Genomic DNA, 21,145 nt, shown 5'->3' on the forward strand with positions numbered 1-21,145 from the left:
CCCACGTATTGGAAGGTTCCTTGTGAAAACAAAGCCCTGGAGGGACTGAATAATCTGCGGGGCTCCTGGAGGATAGTGTTGAAGCAGCCTGCCCTACCGCGTTGTCTCCGTCGCTATCTGATGCAAGCACGTTTGCGACGATCGCCTCACCGGTTTGAAGAACTTGGTTTCCAAATCTATAGTCGTGCGCTTTCTTTTTACCGGCAACGTCGTGCATTGCTGATGATTAGCAGGCGGATCAGCCATTTTCCATTTTGGCGGCAAGTCAAACTAACTGTTGGTCAAACGAGGCTGAGAAACCACGCGGCCAGGAATGATTTCGACGCAACCAACAAAGATGAACGCGAGTGATTAAGTTGTTTGCAGAATTGCACTGAAAGAGAAGCCAACGAGCAACCTGCGAGCAGCGCAGTTGACGCTTAGAGCTATGGGTGCAGCCCATTCGTGTTCAGAAGGGTGGAGAGGCAACAGGAAAGAGGTGCGCGGAGATGGCTGGAAAACTAGCGCGCGGCGGCTGTTGTAGTAGTGGCCCAACTTGCAGCAGCTTGAATTTCTCGTTTTCTTTTTTTTCTTTTCAAGGATTTTGCATTTCACTACCTTTTAGCTCAGACACCCAGCTGCTAGAAATCATAGTTATAACCAATAATGCAGCTTCGGGGCATTGTAGTATGAGGGTTATTTCACCACTGAACAAATACAAAAGTTGACGATGCAGCAGCTTCTCATTTTTATATACAATATATTGTTAAAACCGATATATTGTTAAAACGGGTATCGTTATAAGTAGGTTCGACTGTATTGCAAAGCCTCTGCAGTGACACATACAGTTCAATACTGTTCAAAACAAACACCATGCATACAACATACCGGAGTTGGCTCACTTAAGTAGTAACAGACAGTTGACCAACCAGGTCGTCAACAAAGCACTGGGGCTCTTAATTTCTCTCTAGCTGTTTTGCATTGCATGCTTAGGAAAAGGGTGGAATGCCGACATGAAGTGTGGGGCCTGTATAAGGATGAATTGCCAAGCAGTTTGTGTGGCGTGGCCTGGCACTTGAGACGAGTATCTAGACTACTGATGTTTTGAAGAGCAAATTATAGATAATAATAGATTCTAGGACATTAATATCTGTGATAGCTGAAGTACTTTTTCCCCCTTTCTTTTAGGAGATGATGATGATGATGACAGAAATGGAAGTGAGTCTGGCAGCAACCAGGCATCCAGCTCGGATTGTGACAGTGGGAACTCGGATGCCGAGAGCGATGCTCCCAGTGCCCCTTCACAGCAACGACGAGTCTCTGAGAGCTCCGCTCATGATGAAAGCTCTCGAGATGAGCGGCGGAAACGGGCCAACAATTCACGACCCGCGAAGCAAGTCTGGGATGAGAACCCGGACATGTATGGTGTGCGTCGATCTGGTCGGTGCCGCAAGGAGCCAGAGCGATACACTGTTGATGTAAGCACCTCAAAGTTGTATTTGCAAAGTGCAGTTGTATTTGCCAGTAGCAACTGTATCATTGGGAGTTGCAGGTCATTGGGCTATTTCAGTGCCGGCTCATAATGTGACATGTTAAGCTTCGTCCCTTTTGCCCATTCAAACCATGGGCAAGTCATGCACTGTTAGTTCTCCTTCATCTTCACTCTATGACTTAAGAGTAATATTTCCTTAGCTAAATTTCTCTTTACAAGCAAAATGACACTGCATTCTGACAGCTCACTTTCTTGAATAGGGTGTATTGATTGATTGATTATTGGTATTGGTATTGTGTAGTGGTATTATTGGATTGTATTGGTATTGATTATTGATTGATCATTGTCTTTGCTACCCTTAAGTAACCTGCCAAATGCATGTCTCTATTTGCAGGAATCGGAGGGTAGTGACACAAAAAAGGCATCTCGGGGCAGCACTGCACGATCCCGGAAAGCGTCAGTATCTGGCATTTTCTTGCTCTCCTTTATTCTGCATATCATTTTGTAACAATGAGCTTTTAAATGGAACTTGCTGCAAAGCGGTAATGCCACTAATGTGTGGCAAGCATTGTTTATGACATCAACATGACATTGCATGTCCTTTTCTTGCTCCCCTCTGCTCTGTTGACAGTCCGGCTGACTGGAGGTCCAGTGGAAACAGTGACAGTGATGACAGTGATGCAGAGGCAAAGCCTCGCAAAACTGTTAAGCGTGCTCCTCCTCCGAAGCGGCAGCCTGCAGCATCACAGCGGCGGCAGGCAAACCGTGTCACCTACCATAGCTCTGATGAGAGCTCTAATGAGCAGTCATCGGATGATGACAGTGATGATGATGGCAAGCGCCAAGGGACAAGGCGAGCTGCTAAGGCAGTGAGGTGGGTTACCAAGCAAGGGCACAATGCATGTCGCATGCATAGACTTTATCACCTTATTTCTCATGTTAAGGAAAATCTTATTAAATGAAACCACTGAAGACACCAAAAGTGTGCACTGTATCAAGAGCTTTGCTGAAGCAAACGGGGTCACCTGGAGTGCTTATGACTCGCAGACTTCAGCACTGAGTGATGCTGTGTCCGTTTTTTGCCTGTTTACATTTTTCAGCAAATATTCTTATTATATAGAACCTCATTCGTTCGTTCCTGTTACGTACGTTTCCCTGACGCCAATGTTTGCAATCGAGAACACAAAAAAAAAAATGACCCAATAGAGTTACATGCGGCATTCACAGCTATCACTGCTAATTCTATTGTGATAAGCACCATAACCTCCCTGTTTAGCAGCGTGTGGTGCCGCCAGAAGCATAGCGCACGCTTTTAACAGGCGACAGCCGAAATGCGCTGCCCTTCCCTGTTGCAGACTGCTATCGTTTGTTTTCCGGCTGCTGGATCCCATGTGAACAAGAAAAGGCGAGAAGCGTGCACTATCGAGAGCAGTATATAGCTGCCCTTCTCATGTGAAAACGACAATGTGCACAGTTTCTTGTTCCGGTACCAGCAAATCTTTGCCCAGGACGTCTCATGCTGCATTCACAGATATTGCCACCATACCTATTGCGATAAGCATCTTCACCTATCTGTTTTGCAGCGCGTGGCACGTAGCATCATTGATAGCGTACTGCACGTTTTTAGTAGGCGATAACCCAAATGCACCGCCGTGTTCTGCTGCAGGCAGGGCAATGTGGCCATCACGTTTCACTTCGACAGCATCCGGCATTGCCCACGAGCTCGATTTTGTTTCAGTTTCCCGTCGCCCTCTTAAGACACGACGCAATGAAAAAAAAAAAACATCTAAAGCCACCGGAGCACCGCCAGCTTGACATGCGTCAGCGTCTCGTGCCACAGTGATAAGCACTACATTACGTAGATGTCAACAATAGTTGAGTCTGTCCAACTTGTTTAGTTACTTCGGATCGCATGTATTTCGATTTAGTAAGTTTTTTTCTCGCTGTTTTTTCCAGAATGTATGAATGAGGTTCTGCGTTGTGTGTGTGTGCGTTCGTGTGTGTTTTGTGACCCTGTACTTGCACAGTATTGAGAAACATTGGGCACATCCATCTATGTTCTGTGTTGCAAAATACAGATAATCTCTGCTGATGTACAGACAATCTTTCTTTGCTGAAAAAAATTACATGTAGTCATCAGCAAGTTGAGTGTAATGTTTTAGCAAGAAAGTTGCAATAAGCTGAATGCATTTATGCCACTTCATATGGTATCTTGGGTATTTAAGTGAGCTGTGCTCTCAAGTACAAATGTCTGGACTTTCCTTGTCTTTCAATGTCATTCTACAATTTGCCTCACAATTGCTCTTTGTAGAATAGACTGGTACAAAGACAGGAAAAATAGACCGGAAAGACCGGATTATTGGCTACAACATTGTGCTGCCGAGAATGATGTTGCTGGTTTTATTCCTGGTCTCTGGCTACATTTCAAAGGGGGCAGAATGCAAGAACACTTGTCCCATTCTTTAGAGCACGTTACAGAACCCCAGGTGGTCAAAATTATTGCATTGCCCTTGACTACTGCATCCCTCTTAGTCCACTGTGAAGCTTTGGGATGTTAAACCTCACAACTTAATTTGACTTTATGCGAAGGACAGGAAAGAAACTGCCATCCTTACCTGAATCTAGTGCGCACTTGGTTTCGTGGAAAATGGGTCCAAGAAAGAATGGTTTTGAAAATTGCCTGCACGTTACAATTGGATACAAAACCAAAACTGTGTTTGCTGTGTTGGCAGCAGCCTACTTTCAGAGCCGTCAGGCCCGACATCGTCGCGATCACTAGATGGCAACAGAGCATGTTTTCCTGAAGGTTGCTGTGGGTTCATTCTTTGCTCTACTACGATCTGGAGTGGTATTCTCAGTCAATCAGTTTGGGAGACCATCACTATCGCGAAATTTCATGTGACTGCACCGGATGCATCGGCATATATGGCTGCCAGCGTTTCTTGTGGTTAGCCAAGCTCACTATCTGTGCACAGTGCCAGGAATGCTGTCAGTCGCATACTTCGACAACTTGGATGCAGAGTCACATAAATCTTGGGTAAATAATAGTACTGTATTTACTTGATTCTAATGCACCCTCGATTGTAATGTGCAACCCATTTGCCGTGACATAAAAAAAAAGTCCTTTACTGTACCGTGCACCTCATTCTTTCATACAGAAAAACAACTTTCTCTTATTTGAAAAAACAAAGATTTATTCCTAATGCACTAAAGTTGCAATAAATAAAAAAAGTCGCAGTTTAGCCAGCGAGGCTAAGTGTTGATTACCATAGCAAACTAGTAGACAGCTACACAATAAGTAAGGATAGTAATTTTATTGGCCGTATAAACTTGTTTTAAGCATTCGCTTACTAACTAAAGTAACAAGCATGGTGTCATGCGCGCCCAAGCAAAGATTGAACACGTCTCATGCAGTGACTGCAGAAACACTTAAAACGCTGGAGTTAAAAAACGCGGTAGCAGGAGTGAGCGAATTGACCTTTGTGTGGCCTCTCGCTTCAATGCGAACTAAGCAACAAGAACACAGCGCGGTGCGCCTAGGTGCGTAGACTTTCCTCTGCATTGCACATCGCTTTCAAGATAGGGGCTGTGCAGCCGCGCCGTACACAGCAGCCACCGGAGAGAACACCTCTGAACGCTCATGATGCGGCTCGATTTCTGTCCGTCTCCGCACGTGTGATCACTTTCTTTTAATTGCGGCACCGTCTTTGCAGTCAGCACTTCCACCCTGATAAAGTAAAGGCAGAAAACGGGAAAACTGACAGCGCACTAACCTACAGCACATGGAGGAAGCTACTGCAGCTAGGCTCGAAGTGTGTACAAGGCGGCCATTTTGAAAAGCCGATGGTGATATGGTAACGCAGGTTTAGAGTCATACTCAATTCTAGCGCACACGCAATTTTTGGACGCATTTTATTGGAAAAGAAAGTGCACATTGGATTTGAGTAAATATGGTGGTATCCTTATGTTTGATTGCTCAAGAATACTGCCCCTGTGTGCTTGGTATCTGTGGCTGATGAGGCGTAAATGGTGATGGTGACATGCCACTTCAATTTTAAAAGCTTATTAAGAAAAGAAGGAATGTGTGTTCTGCAAACGTAAATTCTACAGGTCTGGTTTTTTCTCATTGCGAACGTGGGGGGCATGCTGTATATATCTTACTTTAGACCGTGAAAATTGGGTGCGCATTAAATTTGGGGGTGCATTAGAAAAGGGAGAATAGGGTAGCTTGCATGCTGGCCTGTTCTGTTAATCGTGCATTATCTATGGTTGGTTGTGTGACTTGGACTTGTGACCTGCACAGCTACAAGGAACAGAGTGCAGAGGAGACTGGCTCGGATGACCTCGTGGAGGTGGAGTATGACGAACAAGCTGCTGCTGCTGAGGTCTCCAATTCTGAGACGGTTGAGAGGGTGATTGACCATCGTGTAGGAAAAAAGGGAGGTGAGTGAGCTTGAGTTCTGTCATGTTGCATGTTGTCAAATACGATTGTTTGAAGAGATGAGACATTCTAACATAAACATGTCTGAAGGGCCGTTGTAAGACTGTCTGTGCAATGTGGATGCTTTGAAAGGCAATGCTTTGCAACGTTGCACATGTCACCATTACAAGCATATGTCACCGTTATGACTGCTGTAGTTGCTGATAGAGAAGTAGTTGAAGTCACAAATGTGGGATGCTCCTGTACTACATTTAGTGCTATGAGTAACACGACTGCTGCAGTTCTTGCTAAATTGTTGTTGTTTGGTATCGTCCACACTGTAAATGTTTTAGCTAGTTTTTTTTAAGGGACACTAAAGATCTCTAAGGCGTCAATATTATCGTGAAGAGAGTCTTAACAATAGAGTAATCGAGGTAAATGCAGGACATAGGACATGGTTAGAGACTTCCCCGGGACATTCAGTACTTGCCCGATGACGAAGGCGCTCCTCATTCAAATTTTGTCACTAGTACCCAGTCATTCATTATAAAATGTCATTGTATTGCATTATAAAACTAAAGGAAATGCTACTTGTCCATTTCTATTTCATTTTTAGAAAAAAGAACTTTTTGACATTATTCATGACGATGACTTGGGCGGTCGAAAGGTTTAATTTTCGCCCGACTCTGTGCCACCCACACTTTCGCGTTTCAGTACTTTCGTTGCTGCATAGTGCTGCACTGGTGTCATTGTATCATAGTGCTAACAAGTGTCATTCCTGCATGTCCTTAGACAGAGAATCTGAGCATATTCTTTTCCATGTAGCCACGGGAGCCACAACCACGGTGTACGCGGTGGAGGAGTTCGGAGACCCGAATGCTGGTGCGGCCGAGCTGCCAGACGACGAAAAAGAAACGCAGTACCTGATCAAATGGAAAGGCTGGTCGCACCTCCACAACACATGGGAGAGCATGCAGACTCTGCAAGAGCAGAAGGTCAAGGGCCTCAAGAAGTTGGAAAACTATATCAAGCGTGAGGACGACCTTCGTCTCTGGTAAGTCTGCCTTTCACTCCTTGCTACTTGAACTGTGCAGTGTATTCTAGGAAAGTGAGACTGAACCTGGAACTACCTACCTTGTGTTATTAAAAGTTGCTCCACTGGACGTTTTGCATGGAGTCCGTATTTATTTCCCAATGAACACAGAAAACTGGTGATTTCATTCGGACCACTGGTTTTGAAGGTACAGTCAAATCTCGCTAAAACGAACACGCTTAATTCAAGCTTTCGGTTAATTTGAACTGATGCTGTGATCCCGTCAAAGTTGCATGCATTCCAATCGGCAAAAACACCTGGTAATGCGAACATGCAAGCATTTGCGATGGTTAATTCGAATATACTGCACTCCGACAGTGCTCTGAGCAGCACACCAAATCACGTGGCAGCACCTCCGACCAGCAGATACACTGGCAGCTGTAGCCACACCACGGCAACGCTAGGCCTAGCTACTTCGACGTTTGTTACCAAGCTTCTTGCTGTTTGGTGTCGTGTTTTTCATTGAAACAATTCGCCACCGTTAGCAATGGCGCCGACTCTGTCTTTCTAATCTTCGCAAACGGCTTGGAAGCGCAGAAAGCATAGCGTGTTGCGTAATGCTGATTCTTGAAAGTAAGCTTCACCCCAGTACAGCAGTGTAGCATGGTGAAACATACTAAAAGTTAGAAGGGGCAATCGTTACGGGACATAGTACGTTTCCTCTAATTATACACATGTGCACTCGCCGTCTCCTATCACAGTACAAGCACCGGTATGCCTAATAAGTGTACTGGAAGGTTTTTGGGGCTATTTCGGATGTGCCTGTGACAATTTGAGCATGCAAAAACATGCATTCATTTTTTTCGGACTGCCTTATTTTTCTGCCCGAAAAATCGTATGTGAACTGTGATTCGTGAATACATGTGAATAAATTATATGGAACTTCCCACTTGTGTTAGATCAGTGCACATTCTCCACTGCAAATAAGTCCTCCGTTCAATTAGCTTCCTTTTTTTCGAACTTCTTTTAATTCGAACAAATTTTCGTGCTCCTTAGAGTTTGAATTATCAAGACTCGTTTGTACAAAATTTTACCAAATAGAATACATGAGATATATTGTTGAGTTCAGTATCTCTTTGGGACGAGAGGGCGCAATTCTCTGCGCAGTGGGTCTGTTTGTATTACTTACCGTGATTAGTGTCACTCAGTGCAGTTTAAGAAGATGGATAGCTGGTTGTTGAATATTTAGCAACTAGCCGATTGCCACTTTCTTCTTTTACCAGAAATAGCAATGTTGCACTTTGCTGGGAATTCTAAGCCCAATAATTTGGGAAAAGGGGGGAAAACTAGGGATGATAGTGTTGTGGGACACTTTATCTCATGGGCATTGTTTTCAGCAGCTTCTGTGAGAGCACCACTCCCATTAAAAAAGGCCCACTTGTGACCGACTCACTCATGACCGACTCACTCATGTGCCCACGCACATTTTTTCTTTCTTTTGTCTCTGCCCACATTGCAGGCGCGACAGTGCCTGCCCAGAGGACGTTGAGTACTACGAGTGCCAGCAGGAGCTCTCCGAGGAGCTGCAGTTCAAGCACATGGAAGTGGAGAGGATTATTTGTGAGTGCCGACCACCCCCCCACGAAGGTGCCCCAATTTCCCCCCTCTCATTATCATTCGGATGCCATGCTTGCATGTTTACAGCCTTGCATGACGCGCATGTCAGCCCCCTACTTGAGCAGTGATTGCAAAAAAAAGAAAAAGGAAAGGAAAATATGAAAAGATTAGAAAAATAGATGACGAAGAGCGGCTGTCACATGCTCACATGCTTATGTCAAGGGTGGCTGTCCAGCTTCGCCTTCTTGCTAATGGTCGCATGGCAGGAGTGCCTGTGCTCGTGTTGGTATCTTGATATTAGCGGTGGCAAGTTGCATGAGGAGGAAAAGAAGCATCGTGCAGCATGAATTTTGACTGGTTTGGGTTGAGTGTGATAGGCACTGTTTTAAAGTAGTGACAATATGATTTGCTGACTTTCACGGGCCTTTTATTCTTTTATGAGAAGCTGCATATGCCAGTTTGACTAGTCTTTAACTAAGAAGTCGCGTTGGCAGGTTCAGAAGTGAGTGTAGCCTATGCAGAAGAGCTGTGGCACACTCAATGTTTATTAGTATTATTAATATTAGTTGCTCAGAAACCAGATGTGTTTCTAATTGTTAATATTATAGTTTTTTTAGGGGGGAGAAAGGGACTGGCTTTTGTGGGACCACTAGTGCTTGGTTCGAGTGGATTGACTAAAGCTGTTTTGGTACATGCTAGTGCCAGGTTATCCCGCTTCTTCTAGGCTCTGCTTGATAGCTTTTTGGAAAGCAGTCAAAGCTAGAATCATGCATTTCAAATTTGCCGTACATGTTGGGTACCTTAGAAAGGCACTGATCAAATTTGAAGCATGCTGCTGTGACCACAGCTTTTAGACTTTGATGCTTAATTTAAATGACTAAAGTCATTTTGCAGTAAGCATTTTCATGGAAGCACATAATGTGGGAACACATGAAATTAAGCATACAAAGCATGATCTAAATCTTGTGATGCATGATTTTTTCATTCAGAATTTTGCATAGACTCTGGATTTTTAGTGCATAAATGCCACAGGTAGTGGCTTTGCTTTGTCATTGCATTACAGTAGTTTCAGTATTATTTTTAGTGCAAATTTTATTAGCTTTATAGATTTAAAGTAGTGGCATAGCAAATTATTTTTGGTGCATCCTTTATGTGCTCAAGGAAATCCTTTCTCATTTGAGTCTTTTCAAGAATGAATTGCGAATTGGTTTTGCCTTGATGGAGTCACCGAGTGGGTGACTGTTCCAACATCCTGTAGTGCTTCAGACTGTTTTTTTTTTTTTTTTGTAACAACAGTTGATCTTTGTCCTAACGTTTATTGTAAACTTTCGTTACACTGCACTAACAACAGGTCTTTCTTGCGAGTTGGAAGGGCAGTGTGTTCATGTATTAACATCTTCGAGCTTCAATAGATCACCTTGCTTAGTCTTCACTCAACATTAATTTGTCGTGCAAAATCTCGTTCTGATCTGTCTCTTCTGCAAAAGGTGAAGCTGTACGATATGCATCCGGTTCGTGCTTCTATGAAAGGTAGAAGATATTTTGCAAAAAAGGCAAAGGTTATGAAGCATTGCTTCATATGGGGGTGAGGGGGGGTGAGATTTAACATTGAAATACATAAGCTTGTATATTGCTTACTACTGAAGAGTCTTTTATTATGGTTAGAGCACTTCCTTGAAGCTTTTCTTTGTCATTTTGGCATTTTGGTACATTGTTTTGAACATATAGATACTGCTGGTCTGCAATTAATTTTGAGAAGGCAACGCTTTTGCATACATTTAGCTTATGGTGGTGGATTAGGTGGCTGGATTTAATTTGTTGGGCCTCCATTTATACATTACATTTCTGGTTTATTGCTTGCTTCTGTCAAGGCTTCAAGTAGTCATCCTTGTGCATGTTACGGTTATAGTGCACTTTTTGTTAGTGCTGTTTGGGCTATTGCTGTTTGGATGGGCTGCTTATATTCACAGCACGTACGCGTCTATTCAACACTTGATCGGCTACCAATGTTCGTCCGTATTCACTGCCACCAACTAGAAAGGAAGTTATTGCTTATATTAATGAGGCCCAAGAAGTGCCATGTATGGGGCTGTAGTTACTGTACAAAATCAACACGTGAGAGAATTTGGACTTTTTACAGTGGCGAGTCCCCGTTATTTGAGGCTAAATGCTTCCAGCTGCTGATTGTGGCGATGCCTAGGAAGTTGCATTAGCCAGAATATTCAGAAAAGCTGTAGCCTACTTTGGGGCAGCTTGCATGTTTAGCTGAATTGTGGTAATATTGCGAGGACAGCATTTGTCACAGTAATTGTGTCTTTTGAAAACTCATCAGAAATTTGAGCTCGAAAACCGCATCAGGTTAGACAGGCACAGAACACCTTTCAGGCCTACTTGAACATCTGATAAATGGCTGAATTTAAATAAGAAAAATGGTTTTTTAGCTCACACTTGGGAACTCAATAATTGGCTGCAGAATGTGACAAGGCCATCATGTTTTTATTGACTATGGCCAATTTCGGCATGTGCACCTAGCTGTGAGTGTAGTGGCAGCTGCTTGTTTGCAGTGTTGATCTGGCAAGCATCAGGTGCGTTGCAAATATCAGGCGCACCATTTTGCCAACGCTGGGATTCATGTAAACATGCAATCATCATCCCTCCCCCCCTCTCCACCACCACCACCATCATCTCCAGCAGCCTCCCTCCTTCCCTGTTTTTGACTTTGACTCTTGTGTGTGAAAGTAGACAACTGTTGCAGTGTTGGCTTTATGCCTGTGAGGGTTTTTTTCTTTCTTTTTCTTCCCCCCCGGCTTTTCTGTGGTGTTTGTCGTGTGGATTAGTGTGCCAGGTATTGTGGGCATTTATAAGTGTGTTGAAGTAGCAGAAATTCTGGTTTGTCTGGCTGTTTTGCTTTGATTTTCTTGCCGTAAGAGTAATTATTGAGACACTAAAAAGGTGGTAAGGTTTGTAGTCCCCAGAATAGGCTTAAAAAACATTACGTTATGTAATCCTTGTGTAGATCCGAACTATGGAAAAATTATGAATAAAATTGGAAGACAAGAATTTACCAGAACCTTGAAGTAGCATTGCAGAATAATACAGACCACATTTATAACACAATGCTTTTAGTGGCTGTTCAGTACTAGAGCCCATTGTGTAGAGCAGGTTGACAGGGTCGATGTGCCATGTTAATTTCATGTTCCAATTCTTCTTAATTTCTTTGACTGATGACGGGGGGTACTCTGTGTGAACCTTAATAAACATGTCCATTTTGTCTGCTGCTGAAGTTCTGATTGGCTGGGGTGGGGTATGCATGAAAAGGAGACAGGCACCCCCAACCACTCAGCACTTCAGCAGCAGACAAAATGGACACATTCACTAAGTGGACACTTACAGAACACCCCTCAGGACTCTGCTTTGTTGACATATGCTGGCACACATATACTGCACTGGTAATGAAAGTTGCCTAGCAATAACTGATTTGCACACATGCCTTTTTGTCTAGTGTGCATGCTGTTTTATGCCATTGCAGTTAGGAGGCATGAAAAACACTCGTTTTGCGCTAGGGCGTTTATTTGTTAACTGCCCTCATGGTCCTAGGCTTTTGTTGCTTACTACAGTCAAAGTGTATAGAATGGACACATGTACAATGAAGTGCAGTTGAACATCGATATGACAAACTTCAGTATAATTAAATTCTCAATATAACAAAGTATTTAACTTTTCACAACTTCTCATCCTTAGAACACCAAGTATATAGAACCTCAATATAACGAAGCGTGTTTATACAGCATTTAACTATAAAGAAATTCACTGCTGCCACAAAAGAATACTGAGAAAATAAATGGAAACGTTTAATTAGAAGCGCCGTTTGTGAATGCACTCCTCAAATCGTATGCCACATGACCCAAAGCCACCATCAAAGTGGAGCAGCATCGTGTTTCGTATAGGGTCCCAAGTGCGATTAGATCCTATCGTGCCCCGCATGCTGTATCCTTTGGGTAGAGCGTACTGTACTTTGGGTGAGAGTGAAAGCATGCGAGGCTCAGCCAAGGATGGTGGCTTGATGGGTGCATTCGTGCAAGAAAAGAGAAGGGGGAGGGGAACCGCAGGAATGTAGTCAAGTGCACACGATGGTGGGAGGGGGGCAGTTTTGTGTGCATTTCTTTTTCTAGCACGGCAGAGCGCATATGCGGCCGGCGTGCCGTGCTAGAGGTAATCTGCCATGTGTGCAGAGTTGTTTGGCGAAGATTGTGCAGAATCATGTGCACTGTCTTCCCGTGCTTTTAGTACTAGTGGTTGCGTAATCTCGAGTCTTTGAGATGCATTGAAGTGAGAGGTCGATGAAGCATTCGCTCCCTGCTGCTGGCGCTTCTCATGATAGCGTCGTCACACTGTGAGCCACAATACCAGCCGTGGGGGCAGAATGGCTGGCTTCCATTTATTCGTACTACCAAATGTGAAGACATTGCAACAAAGCATGAAACTATCTTCATTCGCCAACTCTTTCATTCAACAAAATAAACTTTTTTTCATTCATAATTTCCATTTTACGATTGCCTGATAATTTGAAAATTTTGTAGCCTCTTCCATTTAATAAAAATCTATCAGTGACTGTACTTACTTTACAAAGTTTTGATACTGTAACGAAGCTAACTGCCAATTTTAGTGACTTCGTTATATTGAGGTTTAACTGTATATCAAGTGTTTCTTGCCAACATCAGTATGTAGCGAATATATGCTGAAGCTGAATATTGGATACAATGAAGGAATTTTCATTTCAAATGTGATTTACTTGTAAAGACGTTTGGCTGATTTCTGTTTGATTTCTCTTCCCTGCTGGCTGATGTGCACCAAGCCAGTTAAGTGCTGTAATTTTCAGACTACAGTTCGTGCGTGAGTTGTATAACCTACATGGGTGAATATTTGGGTAAAGAAAAGTCTATTAAATTTGCCCACTCTTAGTGCATAGTCAGCAGAACTGGAATCTTGCATGTGGGGTGAAACTGGCTGAACAAGTACTAGTAAGCAAGGTTGTGTGCATGTGCTATAGAAGTCGAGCGCAGGTTATCAGACTTATCCTTTCTTTTTTTTATTATTCTTATTATTATTTTTTATATTGTAAGTACAGCATCTACTAGTGGTGTTCGTAGAGATAGACAGGACCGCCCTTCCAGTTCCCAAATATTCAATCCAGCAATTGTGAAAGAAAATATTCAGTGTAGTCTGCACCTCTAGATAGGTAGCTTAGCTGACAAATTTGACAGTTAAAGCATGTATAGTCTGCCAGCTGTAGTCTGGGAACTATGGCACTTAGGGATTCTGAAAGCGGCTTTGGAATCTATGGCGTTCTTTTTTTATGTGTCGTTTGAGTAGCACATGCCCCGGCCAAAAGTGGAGAGGCTGAGCAGATGGACTACCTGTGCAAGTGGGATGGCCTGCCCTACTCGGACTGCACCTGGGAGGACGGTAACCTGATCAAGCGAAAGTTCCAGCATGTCATTGACCAGTATCACGCCCGGCAGAAATCCCAAAAGATACCCAGTAAAGTTTGCAAGGTGAGAGCACTGGTGCAGAGCCTTGCCTTTTCTTTGGTGCTGGTAGTTTTACACCTTCTTGGTGAGGGGCAGCATGCTTTTAGAGCAATGCTTTTATTCAGCATTGGCTAAATGATTATGATCTGCTATGGTCACATAAAAATGGATCCAGAAAAACGTGCATTGTAGTTATTCAGGGTGGTTATAACAAAGGACTCTGTGTCTTTGTACTCTTCGTATGCTGGGGAACAAAGTAATCTGGAATGTAGTGTTCGTTTGTGTTCCTGTGTACTTTCAAAATTCAGCCTATTCCTGGACCTTGCTAATTTTTAGCTGTGTACTTTTTGTAGTCTCCTCTTCGATATTGCTCATTTTTGAGCCACTGCTGAAAGGTTGAGAGTCCTGAAGTGCTCACGTATAATCAAGAACCATTGCCTTGCTTTCATAATAGGTGGGGAGTAAGCACCAGCAGATTTCTACATTTTAAAGAGTGTCTTCGACTGTGTGTGCTTATTGGTGCCATATGATCTTACTGTTATCTGCTCAAAACAATTGCAGGTGCTGAAGGTGCGTCCAAAGTTTGCCCCGCTGAAGACCCAGCCATCATACATTGGTGGACCCCAGAAGCTTGAGCTCAGAGACTACCAGTTAGAAGGCCTGAACTGGTTGGCCAACTCGTGGTGCAAGTGAGTCGTCTTTCCACCGACTTCTGCCCACTTTTGTGTTATGCTATTGCAGTTGAATCTAACTGACCTGACTATCATAAAAAGCAGGATGCAGAACACAGCAGCCGGAAAAGTAATCATGCAAGCATGGTGCTTCAATGACCACTTCTGGCCTCTGTGCGAATATAATAACCAGCTGTGGTACTTTTGTGCAGGAAAGAGGCTGTTTTTATTGATGAGTTGCTTTGTTTTTAAGAATGCACCTCTTGCATTGAACAGTGGTAGGCGCACCGGAGGCATTGACTATTTCTGTCCAATTATGTGACATCTGGATGTAATGTGTGTGGGAGGTTGAACATGATGATTGTGCGCCTTGCATTGTGCATACAACACATTTTTGCAAGCGGATAGTGTGCCTTGTGGGGCAGATTTAATGAGGAGGATAGAGTGTGTCCATCACAGGCTAGACATAAACTCAGTTTTATTGCATGGTCAATATTTTTCCCACCAAAAGGTTCTCCTTGTAGTGAATAAGTAAATACAGTAGTTTGTGAATGTGACTGATGCGAGGGAGCCAGGACATTGCTAAAATTTGTGGCTGATCTTGTATGTTCAACACTGACAGTGTGGATTGAAGCAGTATCAAGTGCTAAGCAACACTGTTGCTGTGAGAGGAAAATGTGTTAATGTTTGACTTATTGCGCTTGCACAGGGAGAATGGAGTGATCCTGGCAGATGAGATGGGCTTGGGCAAAACAATTCAAACCATCAGCTTCCTGACGTATCTGTTCAACCATCACGCGCTTTACGGACCTTTCCTGCTGGTTGTGCCACTCTCCACATTGGCGTCCTGGCAGAAGGAGTTTGCTCAATGGTCACCGGACATGAATGTTGTCGTCTATCTTGGAGATGTCTCTTCTCGCACCATGGTAGGGACAAAAGTATTTGGTCTTTGTGAAACCTGAACGCTCATCTCATGCTAACAATACTGGCCGAAAATGTTAAATGCCGAGGGTGCATCAGTACTGAAACACCGATTACTGCAAAATTGTGGCTTCAGACCTCTTTCTCCAATACCAAAAACTTTCTGAAAAATAAAGGGCGTAGGCCCAGATTTGTAGGGTATTTGCACCATCAGACACCAGGCATTTTGTCTTGAAGCTGCTAAATCAGTTGCTGAAAACTGCAGCTGCTGCTTGCTGGTTTGTGTGTGATAGGACTGCTGTCAGTGCAGAACGTTTCATTGCTGTTTCCACATATTTTGGCCATGACAATTAGAATATTGTTGCAAAAGCAAAGAAAGCTTGAGGCACAGTTCGGTTTATTTGTGAAGAGCATCATTGTAAGGCCACAAAATGTAAATTGTGCTGCAGGCTGCATGGTGAACGCATGTTGCCATATGTTGTTTTTCAGATTCGTGAGCATGAATGGTGCCATCCAGGCAACAAGAGGCTGAAATTCAATGCTATTCTGACCACGTATGAGATTCTCCTGAAGGACAAAGTGAGTACTGCTGCTTTGCTAAATTTTTATCCTTATCGGCTTTTAAGTGATATCACTGTAGTGAAAGTATGGTTGTTTGAAGCGGGGCACTCTTTTAACGTACCAAACTAGTTTCACTATACATTCTTTGCATCTGTATGTTTTGCATGGGAGTGGCACAGCCACTGTTTCAGGCTGCAGATGCGCGCTGCTGCTTGTGCTCGTGTTCAGTTGGAGCTTATTTCTTTCGTTTTCAGGGCTTCTTGGGCAGTGTCAGCTGGGCTGTTCTGGGAGTTGATGAGGCACACAGGCTCAAGAATGATGACTCTCTTCTGTACAAGTCACTCTTTGACTTCGACACAAATCACCGCCTCCTCATTACTGGCACACCACTACAGAACTCATTGAAGGAACTCTGGGCACTCCTTCACTTCATCATGCCACAGAAGTAAGTTCTTGCTTGTTTTAATACATTATAAATTTAACCACTTCATCTAGCCTGCAAGTGGTGGTTGTGTGTGAGCCTGTGTTTCTTTCATCTTGTGATGCACTGAGTAGAACTAACAAACCTGAAAGGACACGTTAGACAAGGAAGGAACACACTCTGTCATCCATGTCATGGTGGTTAGTTGTACTCAACACATTACAAGAGGAACAAATACGACCAACTGGCCCAATTTCACACTGTACTGTTTTTCCTTGTGAATGTCTCTGTAGCCCGTAGACTTGTGTGAATCGGCAGTGTTTTTCTTTTCTTGAATCATTGTAGGTGCTGTTGCAACTAAAGCTGTGATAAGCAGTCTGAAATTAAACCAGCTAATAAACATTGCGTCAAATTCTTGCTTCCAAACGCTTTCAGTTTCACACCTTGCGTAGGCATCAAGTACTCATGTGAATCTTCGCATATAAAGGGCCGGTAGTTTTAATTTCATAAAGTATTTTGATGACACGTAAAATGTGATCTGTCGGCTTTGAAGCATGGAAGGCTTGCTGGTTCTTGTTAAGGGTACTGGGCTACAAACAAGTGTAAAGAAAGCCTATAATATCACCATTGACATGCCCTTCTATAAGATCTCGTACATTGGCATGCTTGATGTTGCTCAGTATTATTATAAGGACAGACAGAGTGAGGTCATCGTTTATTATTTTCTTACAGGTTTGATTCTTGGGAGGACTTCGAGGCAGAGCACAAGGAGAGTGCTGACAAGGGCTACACAAAGCTACACAAGCAGCTTGAGCCATTCCTTCTGCGGCGCGTTAAGAAAGATGTAGAGAAGTCGCTGCCAGCAAAAGTTGAGCGTATCCTTCGTGTGGAAATGACTACTGTGCAGAAGCAGTATTACAAGTAAGTATTCGTCAACCTTGTCTTGATGCTGAAAACATACATACAGCAAACTCCCTAGGGGTCATGAAAACAGAAAAATGTGGCAGGCTGAAAAAGTGAATTCATGCCTTTCGCTGCTCAAATCGCCATAGGCACGTATGAAATCGCTCTGAAGGCCTGCAAGTACATTAATTAGGCATATCCGTGCTTGTGCTGTGACAGGATATGGTGGGTGCAAGAGTGTGTAATTAAAGAATACATCTTACTGTGTCCCGTGACAATTGCCCCCTTCCCACTGTTGATATGATTCACCATGTAACACTGCTGTACGGAGGTGAAGCTGACTTTCGGGAACTGGCACCATGCAACGCGTTGTGCTTCCCGAGATTCGAAGCCATTGGCGAAGATTACAAAAGCAGAGTCAGTGCCATTGCTGAGAGTGGTGAATTCTTTCAAGGGAAAACTCGGCACGAAATAGCAAGAAGGTTGGTAGTGAACATCGAAGCAGGTAGGCGTAGTGTTGCCGCGGTGGTGGCTAAGGCTGCCAGCAGATCTGCGTGCGAGAGAGCCTGTTCGAGAAGGCGAAATGATCAAAATGGTGGTGGCTTCGATAACGCTGTTTCAAACCTGCAGTCATAGCAAAAAGTCCGGAAAATCAAGACTGTGCAGGGCTTTTGCATCTGAAATTTCAGACATTCTTATATATGTCTCTATGGGGTACGTGGTGGTTCTGCGAAGGCATCCAAATCATCAGCTGTCCGGAAAATTGCTCTTTGACTGTACATACATACACACGTACACATAGATGCATGCATGCATGAACATATCGCATTTATTCAAATGTAAGTCAACCATTTCTTTTATATATATATTACCCAAAATGAGCTATCAGCTTCTATATGTGACCAAAAAATCTCGACCTATATTCGTGGACAAAGCTAGCAAAAGTACTGCGCTAACTGAGTTCTGTCGCACACACTGTTATAACTAGTCTGAAGATTATGCAGACTGGCTTTAATAAATGCTGCATACCCAATGCACTCAATGGCACCGAAGGCTACGTTTGGGGTGCCGAGGAACCCTCAGAAGCACCTGACAAGTACGATTTCTCTGGCAGTTCCAACGAGATTGCAGTTTGTGGCATCAACTAGCGAGATTTAGAAGCCAAGTTTATGGTAAATAAAGGTGTATCGTGTTCGAAGTTTTTTGTTTTTCTAAAAGTATATCGGTCGACCTAAATTTGAAGTAATTTTTTTTTTCTCAGTGAATTGAATATTTGAGTCAACCTGCATTCATATTCGACCCATCTTCAAGCAAACAAGGTGTTTATTATGGGAAAGGGCGGGGACGAGGGAGCGGTAACGTAATAAAATGTGCGCTTGAAGCAAATGGGCCCCCGTCTTCTTCTCTAGCCTGGCTCTGGCTGTGCGTCTCTATCAGTGCAACTGAGTGTATACGTGGCCAGCATGCTCTATCTTAGCAATAATGAGCAGCAGGTGCATTAAATGGTGGATGGGCCGAGATGGCCATGGCTTCATGTGCATTGTTTTCCCGCACTAAACGTGCGGGAGGTCGTGCAATCCCTAGTTTTGGAGACGCATTGAAGTGAGGGCCAGATAAAGCATTCGCTGCCTTTTGCCAGTGCTCTGTATCACAGATGCGACGCTTTGTACTGTTGATGTGAAGATATTGTCGACAAGGCATGAAACTATACTTGGTCGCTGTCCTCAAATTCAACAAACTGATTTGTTTGTCACTAAAATTCTTTTTTTGCCCCCCAGATTCGGAACATGTCGTGGTCCGCTTTAAAAAAATTCGTTGGTGACTGTACTTATTTGCATGAAAGGTCGAATTTTGTATAGCGAAAAATGCCAATTTTACTGACTTCATTATATAGATTTTAATTGTATTTGTCTCTACATTTTCGTTACGTGTGCGCTTAAGTATGTGTCCTGGTTCCAGGTGGATCTTGACGAAAAACTACAAGGCACTTACAAAGGGCCTGAAGGGGTCCCAATCTGGTTTCATCAACATCATGATGGAGCTAAAGAAATGCTGCAACCACGCCATGCTCATTCGACCGCCTGACAATCCTAACAACTTGGATGCACTGCAGGTGTGTGTCACTGCAGAACTCTGTCTTATCTTCATGAGTAGTCACTTGCTGTTGAAATTGTAGGTGCTGTGAAAGATAGTTCAACCTTTGTTTCTTGGTGTATTTTATGTTTTCCACATTTGGTTCAAGTTTAGATTTATTTATTTGCCATAAGCATGATTAACATGACATTAAGTTTAGTTAAGTCTAAAGGCCAAGTTGCTCAGCTTATTGTGGTCATTGAACCTGTTCTCCTCGCTGCAGCAAATAATCAGGGGCAGTGGAAAGCTACTGTTGCTGGACAAGCTGCTGTGCCGGCTACGGGAGACGGGCCACCGCGTGCTGGTGTTCTCCCAGATGGTGCGCATGCTGGACATCATAGCAGACTACTTGCAGATGCGCAGGTTCCCCTTTCAGCGCCTTGATGGTTCCATCAAGGGCGAGCTTCGGCGACAAGCCCTTGACCACTTCAATGCTGATGCATCGCAGGTTAGTGGGCAGGGCACGGCAGATCATCACACATTACTACAGTCAGCCAGACCTGCCAATTATCCCCCACATGTTTATTGGCCAGTTGTACATGTGTGTCTTCAAAGGAAATTTATTCAGTTTCTGCAAAGTTACACATGCTTTGGTTATGTTGCTTTGCTTTTCATTGCTTATGTAAGCCTTCTGGGGCAGAGCTGGGAAAGCTAGCTGTGGAGCAATGATACAGTCAAACCCACTTATAATGATACCTGTTTTAACAATATATCGGTTATGCTGCTTCACTGTCAACTTTCGTATGTGTTCCATGGTGAGATAACCTGCTTACTATGACACCCTGATGCCGCATTATTGGTTGTAACGATGATGTCTAGCTGCTGGGTGTCTGAGCCGAAAGGTAGTGAAATGCGAGATCTTTCAGAAAGAAAGAAAAAAAAGAGAGAGAGAGAGAGAAATTTGAGCCGCTGCACGATGGCTTGCTGGTCCAAAAGCCACCGCACGCTCATTTTACAGCGTTTACTGCGTGCCTCTCTCCCGTTGCCCTTCCACCCCTCTGAACGGGATGCGCCCGTAGCTCTACGTTGCGCCATCCTTCGAAACACTAATGAACCGTCCCAACTGCGCTACGCTCGTCTTTATTGGTTGCGTCAAAATCGTTCCTGGCCACGTGGTTTCTCAGCCTCGTTTTACTCGCCGCTGAAACGGAAGATGACTGACCCGCTCACTAATCATCGGCAATGCAGTAAAAAGTTTTCACTGTACAGTGAAAAGGAAGTGCAAGGCTATAGATTTGGAAACTTAAGTGCTTCTAACCGATGAGGCGATAGTCTGGAACGTGCTTGCACCGCATAGCAATGGTGTCGATGGCTACGATGGCGCGGTAGGGCAGGCTTCCTCAACATTGTCCTCACAGGAGGCCTTGCATATGATTCAGTCCCTCTGGGGCTTCATATTCACAAGGAACCTTCCACTGTACTACGTGGAGCACCTGGATGCCTTGGAGGATGTTGGCAAGCTT

The 21,145-nt window shown here is 43.8% G+C and overlaps 1 protein-coding gene across 4 annotated transcripts in view; it reads left to right on the forward strand.

Annotated features, from left to right (window-relative positions):
• Positions 1-21,145, forward strand: part of Chd1 (chromodomain-helicase-DNA-binding protein 1) — an 80,621-nt gene that overhangs the window by 13,631 nt on the left and 45,845 nt on the right. For 3 of the 4 annotated variants that reach the window (XM_070531808.1, XM_070531805.1, XM_070531806.1), the window contains exons 3-16: positions 1,171-1,457; positions 1,866-1,927; positions 2,103-2,345; positions 5,775-5,914; positions 6,717-6,945; positions 8,444-8,571; positions 13,915-14,096; positions 14,634-14,761; positions 15,453-15,669; positions 16,154-16,243; positions 16,480-16,670; positions 17,379-17,567; positions 19,509-19,662; positions 19,906-20,130. In XM_070531808.1, the coding sequence (XP_070387909.1) occupies positions 1,171-1,457; positions 1,866-1,927; positions 2,103-2,345; positions 5,775-5,914; positions 6,717-6,945; positions 8,444-8,571; positions 13,915-14,096; positions 14,634-14,761; positions 15,453-15,669; positions 16,154-16,243; positions 16,480-16,670; positions 17,379-17,567; positions 19,509-19,662; positions 19,906-20,130 (2,465 nt within the window). The remainder of the gene's footprint in view (positions 1-1,170; positions 1,458-1,865; positions 1,928-2,102; positions 2,346-5,774; positions 5,915-6,716; positions 6,946-8,443; positions 8,572-13,914; positions 14,097-14,633; positions 14,762-15,452; positions 15,670-16,153; positions 16,244-16,479; positions 16,671-17,378; positions 17,568-19,508; positions 19,663-19,905; positions 20,131-21,145) is intronic. The other variant, XM_070531807.1, reaches the window with a different exon arrangement.

Source organism: Dermacentor albipictus, chromosome 1, assembly GCF_038994185.2.
Source record: "Dermacentor albipictus isolate Rhodes 1998 colony chromosome 1, USDA_Dalb.pri_finalv2, whole genome shotgun sequence".
NCBI lineage: Eukaryota > Metazoa > Arthropoda > Arachnida > Ixodida > Ixodidae > Dermacentor > Dermacentor albipictus.